Below are 13,019 nucleotides of genomic sequence, written 5' to 3'. Positions count from 1 at the left end.
TTCCTTTTCTGAGGGGTTCAAACCAAGGATGATATGTTATTACCTGTACCCCATGTTGTACAGTCACTGTCTCAATGTAGCCCAGATGACCAGAAGTAAATATTGGGACATCTTCTCCATTTCTTGAACCCCTAGGAATGTGGCTTGGTACCGGTCATTGTGTCATGCTCCCCTAAATCCCCACCTTTCAAATAACGTTAAATTCTCCCCTGAGATGTTTTCGTCTTTCAATATACAGCGTTGGGTCTCTTTGCGCCCCCAATAACTGTTAACTTCTGTCCCTCACATGATCTATGTTTCATGGTGTAACTTCATTTTTTAAGAATGGCAGCAATGTGGTTTAATCTGGTTCTAATTGACGTGTTAAATCAACAACAGAGTGTTTTTTTATTCCCCTTGGGGTTTAATGTCCTGGATCGTATTTCGGGAACATGGCAGATCCACCACAGGGAGTGAGCGGTGAGTGGTACTGTTCTCTCCTCCTGAACACCGCCTTCTGACACGGGACACAACTCAAGGCTGTCTGAAAGGTTGCCATCTTCAAACTATTTCAAGTGGAGATGCACTAGGCTTGTTTTACAACTCGATGACTCACGCAGGATGGAGGCAGCAGTGTAGGTCCGGGATCGAATGAGAGGAGACGCTTTTCTTCTGCAGGCCTTAACGGGTTCAAGTGGCTTTAAGGACCACACGGCGGGTCAGGGGGGCCTGGGTTCAGTGCCGCGTGTGAGCACAGGTCGTCTCAACATAAAAGGCATGACGTCAACTTAGATTTAATAAAGCAACTGTCGAACAGACAGTGTTTACAAAATGAGAGTGCCCAAGTACATACGTAAGTGGATGCCTGCAAAAGTAAATCGTATTGTTGATTCCAGCGACCAGACGCGTACTATCTTTTCTCTTCTCCCAAGAGTTGGTTTGCTGCATTCGCAGTGAAGATACACAAAAAAGTATATTATGGAATACTTTCTACCATCCTTATAAACCTTTGGAGAAGTACAACACTACAGAATACACGGTTAACCTTCAGGAATGTACGCATTGCATTTCGGAAACAAGAGTCGCAACCTATTCCTCTAGGGGAGGACGGAGAGGAACTCCTTCCTGGTGTATTCCTTCAAGAGGCCTCACCACCCACATAGGATCCCCTTTGTGTTTGGCTTCGAGGGAGTTCGCAGTGGGAGCGTCGCCCTGAACTTCAGATGGCCCCGGGCTTCTGCGGCTGAACATGTGATCTAATCAAGGTGGACTCGCCCTCGGCCCGGAACGTGACCGCACCGGCCCCGTCACCAGACAGAACAATATGTAACCTAAGGCTCGGCATGATCGCCTTCGTCCCGCGCACCGCAGCCAGTCTCACCGCAGTCTGCCTTCGGGCCCACAAATGATCGGCGCCCAGAGCTGTTGTTGCCGATACAGTTAGGCAAAATGTCACAACGGTGCTTATCGTTTTATTGCTGGATAGAAGCGTATCTGAGGCCGTCTCTGTTACTCGCTCTAGTGGAACGTCTCACATCGGCGGTGGTCATCCGCACCTCTCTCCATTTTCCGGCGTAACTGTTATCTTAATCAAATGGCATCTCTGGGGCATATTCTACTTGCACACGTGACGTCTCCGATGTTAACGACCCCTCCGTTCATCAACCGATCGAGTGACACAAGGGGAAGTAAGATAGAGCTTGATTGATTTACAAGGTCAATTTTTGGCATCGGCTTTTTTTGCGCGCGAATGCATAGAATAATCTGTTATTCTAGTTCTAAGTGTAGCATTTCCAACTCAAATGTGTTTTCAGAGGGTAATGACGCTGCACAAGCCCCACAGGTGTTGAAGTCTGCTAGACATCAGTTGAGGGCTGGAAACAAAATAAAACGGGACAGTCAACATGTGGTACAGATGTGCCGTATCGACCCGCGTCCCGCCTTGTGAGCTCCAGCGTGACCCACCCCCAGTCCTCTCCGTGCGCCGGGGCATGACTTGGTTTAATTTCCACAGCTTTACCCCGTCCCTTCACTCTCGTTCGCAGCAGTGACCCTCGCCGACCGAGCACGCTCTCTCCACTCAGCAGAGCGATCATGCCCCGCGACACACATACGCCTTATGGCCCAGCCTCTTCACAGTCCCCTGATCGGCCTGCCCAATTCCCCCTTTCAGCCGTCACCTGCAGCTGTCGCTTCCATGCCTGTTCCTTGTTCTTGCGCCGAGTGCTCCCAACCCATCTGCAGGCACTTAGCCCACCTCCTGGCTTCCTCCGCCGCGAGGAGACCCCGCTGCCACAACTTGGACCAGATTCAAGTTTTTTCTATTCCACTTTTCAGCCAGCCAGCGTGACTTCAGAATCTTACTTTTTGAACTAATGGCTGTGATTTAGATGCACCTTTTTAACATTCACGGTCTTCCACCCATTTCCTTCCTGCTCATCGTTATTGTAGCCAAGATTTAGAGAAATGTACCAGCCTTGGGACTCATGGCAGTTGGCCTTCACCTTCTCTTTCTTTCTCTCTTTCTTTCTTTCTTTCTTTCTTTCTTTCTTTCTTTCTTTCTTTCTTTCTTTCTTTCTTTCTTTCTTTCTTTCTTTCTTTCTTTCTTTCTTTCTTTCTTTCTCTCTTTCTCTCTTGCTCTCCTATCTTTAAGATGTAGGGAAACCTGAGCCAGACAAAGATATTATTATTATAATACGATACTAATTGATTAACGTGTGATGAATCGGACCAAGCTACATATTGCCCTGTGTCCTTCTAATGCAACACACACACACACGCACACGCACACGCACACATACGCAGACACACACACAGGTACAGATTAAAATCACAACCCCCTGGATGCGATGTGCCCCTAAAACAGAAAACAGACAGATTAGACAGCGATGGGACGTGAGTTGAAACCAACTAAGCCAGATGACTGAGAGCTGCCTCTTCAGTGATGGATTAGTTGACATGAGTCTATTTATATCGCCTCACCTTGTTGCATTCAAACGGTGACTCATGCTCCCAGGCAGCGACGCCAGCACTAAAAGGGTCCTACTCAGGCTGTTTGTTGCGTTTTAGTTATAGTCCAGTCTTTGCCGGCTTCTCTCCCACCGCCTTCCTGTAGGGGGTTTTGTCTCTAAAGTACACTTGCCACTTCGCTTAAGTAGTTCACGTAAGAGTTCCAGTTACGTCTTTGCCTGGTTTATTCTCACTGTCTCATTTTGTTTCCTTCTTATTTTGTCTCAAACTTTAGAATCTCGTTATCAGGTTTTCTCTGATCGAGCGTTTCAGATTCCAGTTTCAGTCGTAACTCTGCCTGCTTTATGTGCACCGTCTCGATTTTCTCTCCTCTTTCGTCTCCAACTCAGACTCTCAGACTTGTTCTTTCTCTACCTCTCGTTACAGCTCGGTCTCCGACATCATCGGCCCGGAACCGGAGACACACGTAACGTAAGTAGTGCCGGTGAAACCCGTCATTCACGTCCCCCCAGTCGTTCAAAAAGCTTACCTCAATCTCAACAGCTTCTCCCGCCGACCCTATCTGCCGCATGTGTTTGCTCGTGGACGGGGGAATTGCCCGTTGCGGGTGTTTTTGTGTACGTTAGACCTCGACGTACTCTCCAGAGGTAATTAGACCATCTGCCGGCCTGTTTGCGCTGGCATATAGATAAAAGTGTGTCCTGGCACACCGCCACACAGCTGCCCCGCGCACTTACACATTTTGTCAGATGTTCGGCGCGTTTGATGTGCGGAACGTTTCCATCTGTCCTTCTCTTTTTTTCATGTTATACTCGTAAAATCGTACATGGGTTATAATTTTAACCTTTTGGATTTCGCAAATTGCATCGATGGCCGGGTTGTGTGTGTGTGTGTGTGTGTGTGTGTGTGTGTGTGTGTGTGTGTGTGTGTGTGTGTGTGTGTGTGTGTGTGTGTGTGTGTGTGTGTGTGTGTGTGTGTGTGTGTGTGTGTCTGGTGTGTCTGGTGTGTGTGTGTGTGTGTGGGCTTGCATGTAACAAAAGCAATGTTCATGGTTTTCGTTGCTTTCAATCCTACCGACTGTTTAGATCCAAATTGGGTCGTTTAGCAGCCACTTTATCCTGGGAGCCTGCAAAGAATCAGCGCATGCAATGGAAATTGATGTAATGTGCTGCACTCCCTGATGTAAATAAAAACTGTGCAGCGTAGCTATAGGAGACTGAACCAACCAAGGTCAGCCCATGAAAGAAAGCCGAATCAGAAATATTTTATTCATGAAAAGTGACTTGGTGAGGTTGTTTCAAGAAGTATTCAAATTAGTATAAATTAACATTATGTAAAACTAAGTAATAGAAAGCTATAAATGATTTAGGCTGAGAAAGGCTTAGAGGCAATGAGAGGGCTAGAGGCTATGCAGCCCTATTCTATATTTACATAAATGTAAATGAATATAGATTTACCTGTCGGTGTATATACATGTGTGAGTGTGACGGGGTGGGGAGAATGGAAATGTAACTTTACCTTTACATTTAGGGCATTTAGCGAACTGAATTACATTTGTCACAAGATAGAGAAGCAACAATATATCGCTGTTGGTACAATAAGGATGTTCATAGAAACAAGTGTCTAGCACGAAATACCTAATATATGATGCAATAAATATTAAATAAATAATAATAAATAGATCAATATAAATAGATAACTGAGTCAATATAGGTTAAGAAATTATTCTACATTTTTATTTATTTTTAAAGGATATTTTGTGTGGGGCAGAAGGTGGCTCTGATTCACATGTAGCATGCGGCTTCTCAAGACACGCCATTCTGCCCGCCCCCGTAGAGTCAGGGGAGGGCGGGTGGGCACAGACTTCTTCAAACCGATTTTGATATACTTGGGCGCATCTCAGTGTGTGAGATTAGGGCAGACCCCGGCCCGCAAGAGGCCTCCTGCCTTCAGGGACGAGGACGGGTCTCCCCCCCTGCTCAGCCTGGGAAAACGCTGTCGCAAAACCTGAGTGACCCCCTCAGTTTTAACCAGGGAGGCCCACTCGTTGAGGGCCAAGAGTCTGAGTGAGCCCCCCCGGTTTTAACCAGGGAGGCCCACTCGTTGAGGGCCAGGGGTCTGGGTGACCCCCCCGGTTCTAACCAGGGAGGCCCACTCGTTGAGGGCCAGGGGTCTGAGTGAGCCCCCCCGGTTTTAACCAGGGAGGCCCACTCGTTGAGGGCGGGCGTTGGGGCCGGGCTCCTCCTGAAGTCTGTACAGTGTACTCAGCGTTTAGCTCTGCGCTGCCCTGGCTGCACCAGGAAGCCAGGCGGTCCACTTCCTCTCAGGAGGCGTGTCCATCCCCGTCAGAGATTTATCCAATGAGGGGTCATGGTTCTACAAACTTCAGTGGTTGGGTTGTCTGGAGGTGCAGCTGTTGGAGTACAGTAGATGGAGGAGGACAGAGACAGAGCAAACAGTCTTGGGGGACTCCAGCGCTGAATGTCCGCGGCTCAGAGACGAGCTCTTGGTGGCTCATGGGTTCAAATCAGAGACATAGCATCCCAACCAAGTGCATTCTCAATTCAACATAACCGCTGAAATAAACAAAAGTGCAAAAGTATGTTTTATAAACGAATAAGCACTTGTGGTTCACCGGGACCAAGAGGAAGCCAGCAGGAATCCACTCGAGGAAGCTGGTCGATAATTACGTCGATCAGAAAAATAGACTTTGAAAGAGTTTTACTCTGCTTGAAGCTGTCACGAGGATAGGCTTTATGTAGTCACACAACTGATTTCCATAAAAAGGTGCAAAATGCATTCCCACTCAAGTGTGAAGAATGAGCCGTTTAACGCGAGACACTCCTCAAGTGGCACATGGTGGTTTTAAATGGAATCTCTTAAGAGGACGGTTAAACCTCAGCGGTTCTTGGCGCCAACGATCGTCATGCTGATGTCGTGTGGGGCTCCCCTGAGTGCAGGGTACGTGTGTGTGTGTCTGTGCGTGACTCAGAAAGAGTGACGCGTGGAGACGGGGAAAAGGACGGAATCGTCGCTAGAAAGACATGACTGAAAATGAGCATTCGAGAATCAAAAGAGGGAAACATCGCGGCGCCTCTGCCTCGTCGCTCAGCGGCAGAGAGACGCAGGCCCCCGTCAAGGGCACCTCGCACACGTTAGTGTGAGGCAGACGGAAGCGAAGCCTCAGCCCACGGCGACACATCTGACTCTGGTTTCAGACCACGTCTCGCCTCTCTTTGCTTGGATAACCGCGGATCCCTCCGGGGGGATATTTATTGCATTTATTTTTTGGTATTTCAACCGTTTCTTCGACCTTTTCCAGTGAAGTCCAAAGCTGTCACCGTGTGCGCCTGATGTCACCCCCTCCGCGCCGACGCGCCTCTCTGTGTGCGTGTGTTGTCAGTCGGAGCGCGTGCGCCCCCTGTGACGTGCGCCGGAGGACGTATGCTCTGGAAGCAAACCCCCCCCCCTCCACTCCTCTGTCAAACACGCAGGGAGAGGGGGACGGGTACGGGGATTGACGCCCCCCCCCCCCCCCCCCCCCCCCCCCCCCTGTTTTATAACACAAGGGCGCCCCCCTCTGTGAGGGGTGACCGCCCCACAGCGGGACCAGAGAGGTGTCATTCTGTTTTGATCAGCGGTGAGTCTGGAGAGGCGGAACCGCGTCGCCGCTGATTTTGGGATGACATGCTGGAGTTCACCGTGGAGAGCTCCGCATATGAAGTACTAACTGGTTCCACATGCAAGGCACCAGAGTCCAAGGGCCCCCCCCCCCCCCCCCCCAAACAACACACGCAAGCACGCACATGAGGCCACTCTCCCTCACCCTCGCTCTCTGTCTCTCTCTCCATCTCTGTCTTTCTGTCTCTCTCTGTCTTTCTCTCTCTCACACTCACATTCACACTCTCTCAACACACACGCACGCACACACACACACACACACACACACACACACACACACACACACACACACACACACACACACACACACACACACACACACACACACACACACACACACTCGCGCATTTCCAAGAGAGGGGGGGGGGGGTATGTTATCGAAGAGGAGAAGAGGGTTTTCTCAGTGCTCTTAAGACAGGGGTAATTCCATCCTTCCAGTGCTTATCTTGTTCATCTTGATCCAGCTTGGCCGAGCCCCTGAGAGGGTCATCACTCCGGGGCTGAGGTGATCACTGGGGAAAGAGCCCTCCAGGTCCTGCAAAGACAAACAAGTTAGAAGGGCCGTCATTAAGAAGCCGATGGCGCTTATTGGGACAAAGCACCAGGGAGACTCTTGGCGGTTAAAAGGTGTTTCCTTAGTGAAATGAGCCTAGAATGGGATGTTATTCCAATGTTGACCATATTAATTTTCTGCACATATTCCCTGTGTCTTTTTTGTGTGTTCTAACAAAAATAACAATTTATTTATTTGTAACTTTCCTCATTCATAGTCGGCATGCACTCCAGTGGTCGAAAAAATTGAATAAAGCTGTTATTCAAAACAGCTTTTGAATTTATTCATAGCACATCATGGCAATTTCCCATTATCAATGTTGTTGAAATAATCTGTGAATCCTCCCCTGTAAGTGCACTAAGAATATTGATCGCCAAGGCTATCAGGGAGTTGGTCCTGAACACTGCCATAAATGATAGGGAACGATCATTTGAAATCTGGTTGTAAGAACCCCAAAGAAAATAAGTTATTTTAGAGTAAATGTACTCAAGTAAGTGACTGTACGGTCGTGGAAAACGTGGAGCAGCAACTAAAAGGAAACCAGGGCATTAATTCTGGTTTCCGACTTTAAGAATTACTTTTTCCAGCCTGCTTACATTAAGCAATGCAAAATAGAGGGGAGAGGCGGGGGGGCGACTCTCCACCTCAAAATGTGACTTTTCTTCTGCCACTCACCTACCCTGAATGATTAATTTCCTCCCTATGCAAGGATTTTAGATGGGTTGATTGAAATCAAAGATGAGGAAGGAACAAGTTGAACAGGGCACATTGAAAGGGAGTTGGAGAAAAGCATAAAGCACACGGAGTAGTGCAAGAAATCAGTTCATATTTGCAGCACGATCCAACAAAAAAAAGAAAGAACCAGAATCATATTGTTATAATGGATGCACTCAGGGTTGCACTTCGCCTCGGATGGGAGAAGGTCACGGTTCTTATCGCTTTTTTATTCCGGTGTTCCAAAACCGAATTTCCGTGTACATCGTTCAAAAAGTCCTTCGAGCCCGTAGAATAAGGCGGTGACAGGAAGGACGAAGGCAACGAGCAGGAGAACACTGCCCTGTCCTGTCCTTGATACGGTACTGCTCTGAACAGCGTTGGTTTCACCGCGTTCACACTGTACACGTCCGTCTACGGATGACGAAGGGATGGTCTGACGTATAGGAGAGTAGTCTTTTTAAACGCAGTCTGCAGCCAAACAAAATTGCTTCCCGCTAACAAAGCCGCCTTTTTCCTGCTTCTTAGCAGGAAGAGTCCAAGTAGCATCACAGTAGGGTATTTGCGTATATATATTGTGTATAACGCAATCTGATTGGCCGACGGATATGTCGCTGCCTGAAAAGTTGAGCTTTTTAACTTTTTGACGCAGGCAACGGAGCCGACAGAACGGATTGACCCACAATGCATTTCGAGAGCGCCACATGGATAGTCATCGAAATCCGTCGACGGAAGTGTGCAGTGTGAACGTCGTCAGTTAACAGCACCCTTTGTTCCTCCCCAGGTGCCCGGAGACGACCCCGGCCCGCAAGAGGCCTCCTGCCTTCAGGGACGAGGACGGGTCCCCCCCCCTGCTCAGCCTGGGAAAACGCTGTCGCAAAACCTGAGGAACAATCCTGGGGGGGGAGGGGGGGGGGGGGGGGGAGAGAGAGAGAGAGAGAGAGAGAGAGAGAGAGAGAGAGAGAGAGAGAGAGAGAGAGAGAGAGAGAGAGAGAGAGAGAGAGAGAGAGAGAGAGAGAGAGAGAGAGAGAGAGAGAGAGAGAGAGAGAGAGAGAGAGAGAGAGAGAGTTCCTTGTCATGTGTCCAGTGTATATGCAGTGTCGCATGATGTACCATTAAAGTCTACACATTCAGCCTTTTCATCGCTTGTCTGCCTTCAGTGGTTTCAAGGCTGTATATCTTTTGCTCCACCATATTATATTTGGCCTTAGTTACGTCAAGGCTGCAGAGTTGCAGGCCAAACTTCAGTCTATCTGTCCCAACCCACCTTTCCCCTCTATCCTCATTTATTTTAAAGATTTATTTAGCATTTTTATTATAGAGTGTGATAGAGAGGAAGGTATGGGAGATAGAGGGGAAGACATGCAGCAAATGACCACGGGCAGGCTTCAAACCCGGGTCACTGCGGTCAGGACTGAGCCTATCGAACGCGTTCTACCCGGAGCCACCCAGCCCTTCCCCCTCCATCCACATGTACATGTGAAGTGTATTCATGGATTTAGACGTAGACGTTAGCCTGAAGACATGCCGCTCAACTGAGCTACAAGGACAACAATGTGTCCCTGTAACACTGACCTTCTGCAGGGCTTCCCTTGGGACGTGGACGTGTTTGGTTGTAACCCCCTGATTAGCGGTTGTAAAAATGGCGGAAGGGACGCAAACTGAATTCCCCTCGACCTTTTCGTGCAAGTGGCCGGTTGTGTGATTAGGTCGGCTCAATGCTAATCTACAATCTACCGCCTCGTGGTGTTTCCCTGATGGCTGGGATGTTTGTCCATCTCACCGTAATAACGCAAGCGAGTTGCGGCCAGGGAGGTGGCCAGGGATTTTCTTGCCTCATAGTTCTTTGTTTGAACAGACAAGGTTGGGCAGTTCGATTCAACATAGACAGCATAAGGATTTTCCAAACAATACGACCAAACCCAATCCAGTAAGTGAGGGAACAGAGGTAAGTATTGACCAAAGCCGGTCGGAAGGCTGTTTCAGAGGGCTGAGCAGGAGCCTACGGACCCCGACCACTTCACACCTTTCTAGGAGGAAGAGAAAGGAGAAAAAAAAGAAACAAACCAACTAAAGAAATGATTCGAGTCACGGCATCGGTTGTCTCTCTCGGCGCTCCAGGGACACCGTCCACTGGCTGTCCACTGAGCCAGGGAGAGTCGCCCCTCCATGTAGCGTGGCAGACCGGGGGGACCAAAGGTAGCACGTCAATCATCAGCTCGCCTGAGCTGCTCTTTCCACTTCACCACATCCAACCCCCCCCCCCCCCCCCCTCCATCACCTCCACCACCCCCCACTCCCCCTTATTTCCCGGCGCTACCTTCAAAGTGATGCCTGGCTTACGGAACGGCAGGGATGGTGAGGAGGATGAGGCGGAAACAAGCTGAAGGGGGCTTCCTGAATGATGCCTGGATTTGGGGAAGCAGTGAAGCATGTGGTGTTATTGATTCCAGACAGAGGAGCGATGTACGCGCACACACATGTGCACACTTTTCCAGTCATCCATCATCCTTGCAGAAGGACCTGCCACATTTCTCTTGTCTGACGATGTCTGAGGATCTTCGAGAAGTACCTCTGGTCTGAAGTGAAACCATGATGTTCCTCGTAAGTATTCCATGGCAAATAAAAAGGGGGATTCGAATGATTCGGGTGCTAGCCAAGCTCCTACAAGTGACAGGGACCTGAAGGCTTATTCTGATGTGTTTTTCCTCCATCAATAATAAGCAGACTCATAAGCAGACTTGCCTTGGCCATAGTATTTTTTGCCTTTTTAACAGTATCAACGTCGGGAATTTGCGACGTTGGAAAAATATGAGAAGTGTCAGTTTGCGGTAGCCTTTACTGGGATTTGAGTTCTGGCGCCTGGCCCCTGCGGCCTGCTTCTCAAACTCCCAGAGCCTGTTTGTAACCGGGAGAAATTCTATGTAACCACACACTCGCACACAGGAATAGGCCTGTTATACACTCACACTATTGACACGCCAAATACAATTACGTCGCGGATTTATTAAATGGAGCAAGTGTTTGCTGAGCGCTCGGCAGGTGGCCTTCTTCATCTCCCTGTTGTTTGCATTCCCCCACCAATCCCACCTCTGCTGAGGTACTGAACAGCCGTGACAGCCATGCCCTCCCGCCGTTCGTCCTCATATAGACCACCCTCTCTGAGGCCTGTATTACGGCTTAACGATCCCAATGTTGGGGTGGAGGGGATCTACGGTTGATCCCACAGAGGAGGGCACAGGAGCACACGTTTTATCTCTCGACCCGTGAACCCACTGCACCCTTCGAGCGCAGCCGCCCGCGTCCACGTCCCCCCCACTCCCAACCACTCTCGACACCCCTGCTGCGGAGAACCGATGAGGACGGCCACAGTATGTGTCAGGGTGAGAGGGGCTGATTAGACTGAGCAGATGTTGCTTGAAGGGTAGGTTTGTTTTGTTGTGTGGGGGAATGATGTATTCAGATTTTCATTGCAATGGCTTTTTTTTTTCGGACAGCTTGTCAAAACGGCTCAATTCTTCAGGACGTGTATGGGTGGGGTACGCTTATCTGGATGGTAATTCATCCTGATGCGCTGACACACTGACCTTGGGTTCCTGTCTAGAGTCCAGATCGATCCCAAGCCCTCTTAACTATGAAAATATTTTAATATCGACCATTCCATCAACCATAATGCTATAGAAAAAACATCCTCTCACTTGCAATTAAATGACAGGCTTTGTCAAAAACCGAAACCCTTACGTGTGAGTGGAGACAACAGCGTGAGGTTTAAGACTGAGATTCAATCGCAGTCCCGTCCTAAAGCCCTGGGACTATGGTGATGATATTGGTCTCCAAAATATCATCTCCTCAACCTTTGCAATGAGCTCCCTGCTCACGTCCTTCAGACGGTTTGCCGCAGGGCAAACCAAATCCCGGTGTGCGGGAATTTTTATGAGGTTCACAGGGGATAAAAAAAGAGCTGAGGGATTAAGCACAGCTCTAGTGAGGTGATTAACTTTATTAATGTAATGACCGCATTCAATGAATCATGCGTAATTAACCGTACAAAGAAGATGATTATTGAATACCCACACACTATTATAAACTGAGGCTAAGCGATGGGTGGACCAATTTCGCATATGATGTGATTATACAGTACGATTTGTATGCATTTGGAGCAGCATGAACTCTAGAGTGGGACTTTATCAAAGAGCGTATATGGTGGGACCAGGGTTGGTAGATTTTTTTTTTTTACTCTTGCACAAATTTCTCATCATCAACATGGTCAGGTCAGGTCGTAGGTTGATGGGGACCACGCTCATACGTATCAAGTGATTTACCATCAAAGACACTGACACATTGTGACACCTTACACCGTCATGGGGTTGGTTGTCCTTATAGCTATCTTCGTAACCAGGACAGGTTTCAGTGAGTGAAAGAAAAGCTAACTTTCGTAAAAAGTAACTTTTTTGTTTTTGTTATGCTAGTGGCACCAAATTAGTTTTTAAATGAAAAGATCCAAACAATCACCCCTAATGAGAAGATAAATGTATTTTTAGGGTTGAATAAAGCTGGCATTTATAAAAGCCATAGATTCATAACAACTCATAATGAATGAGTGTGACCACCAACGCCATCTCAATCTAAAAATGTAATTAGCATGATATCACGGCAAACGTTTGATTATCTACATGGTGAAACATCGCCCTCTTGCTCGGCTCTAATGAGCACTGGGAAAACAGGCCACTGAGACCCCCCAACAGAGCACAGCATCTGCCCTGATGCGATAAGCGTCTGGTATGCCGCGGTAATGAATGATCATCGTTAATTGATTGGATTTCACGTTGTTCTGTTTCATACGGTTGATACAGTTCTCAGTCTCAGAGGGTAAGACATTTCTTATGATTTTCCTCTCATTGTAAATCTACTTTGAAGTGATGCGATCCTGCCAACAAGTATTTTGACGGATGACTTTGGAGCCGCTGCCCTCGCCGTTGGTCCACGTTGGCTCAATATGGAGGGCCTTGACTCTTAACAGTTATGCCCAACTTTAAATCAAAGGTTGACACGACTATCTCTTGCTTTTGGAAAGTCATATAGTTCACAGTCAATGTGGTTTATAGATAATAATCTATACGCT

General features: G+C 48.2%; 1 protein-coding gene across 1 annotated transcript in view; it reads left to right on the top strand.

The window, feature by feature from the left end:
- The window catches only part of rad18 (RAD18 E3 ubiquitin protein ligase), a 30,254-nt gene extending 21,453 nt beyond the window's left edge, over positions 1–8,801 (top strand). The window contains exons 12-13 of the mRNA XM_056606066.1: positions 3,376–3,420; positions 8,682–8,801. Of these exons, the coding sequence (XP_056462041.1) occupies positions 3,376–3,420; positions 8,682–8,784 (148 nt within the window). The 3' untranslated portion in view covers positions 8,785–8,801. The remainder of the gene's footprint in view (positions 1–3,375; positions 3,421–8,681) is intronic.
- The last annotated feature ends 4,218 nt before the right edge of the window (positions 8,802–13,019 follow it).

This window comes from Gadus chalcogrammus, chromosome 13, assembly GCF_026213295.1.
Source record: "Gadus chalcogrammus isolate NIFS_2021 chromosome 13, NIFS_Gcha_1.0, whole genome shotgun sequence".
NCBI classification, from domain to species: Eukaryota; Metazoa; Chordata; class Actinopteri; order Gadiformes; family Gadidae; genus Gadus; species Gadus chalcogrammus.
The sequence above is the reverse complement of the archived record's forward strand: the minus strand, read 5'-3'. Positions and strand labels throughout refer to the sequence as shown.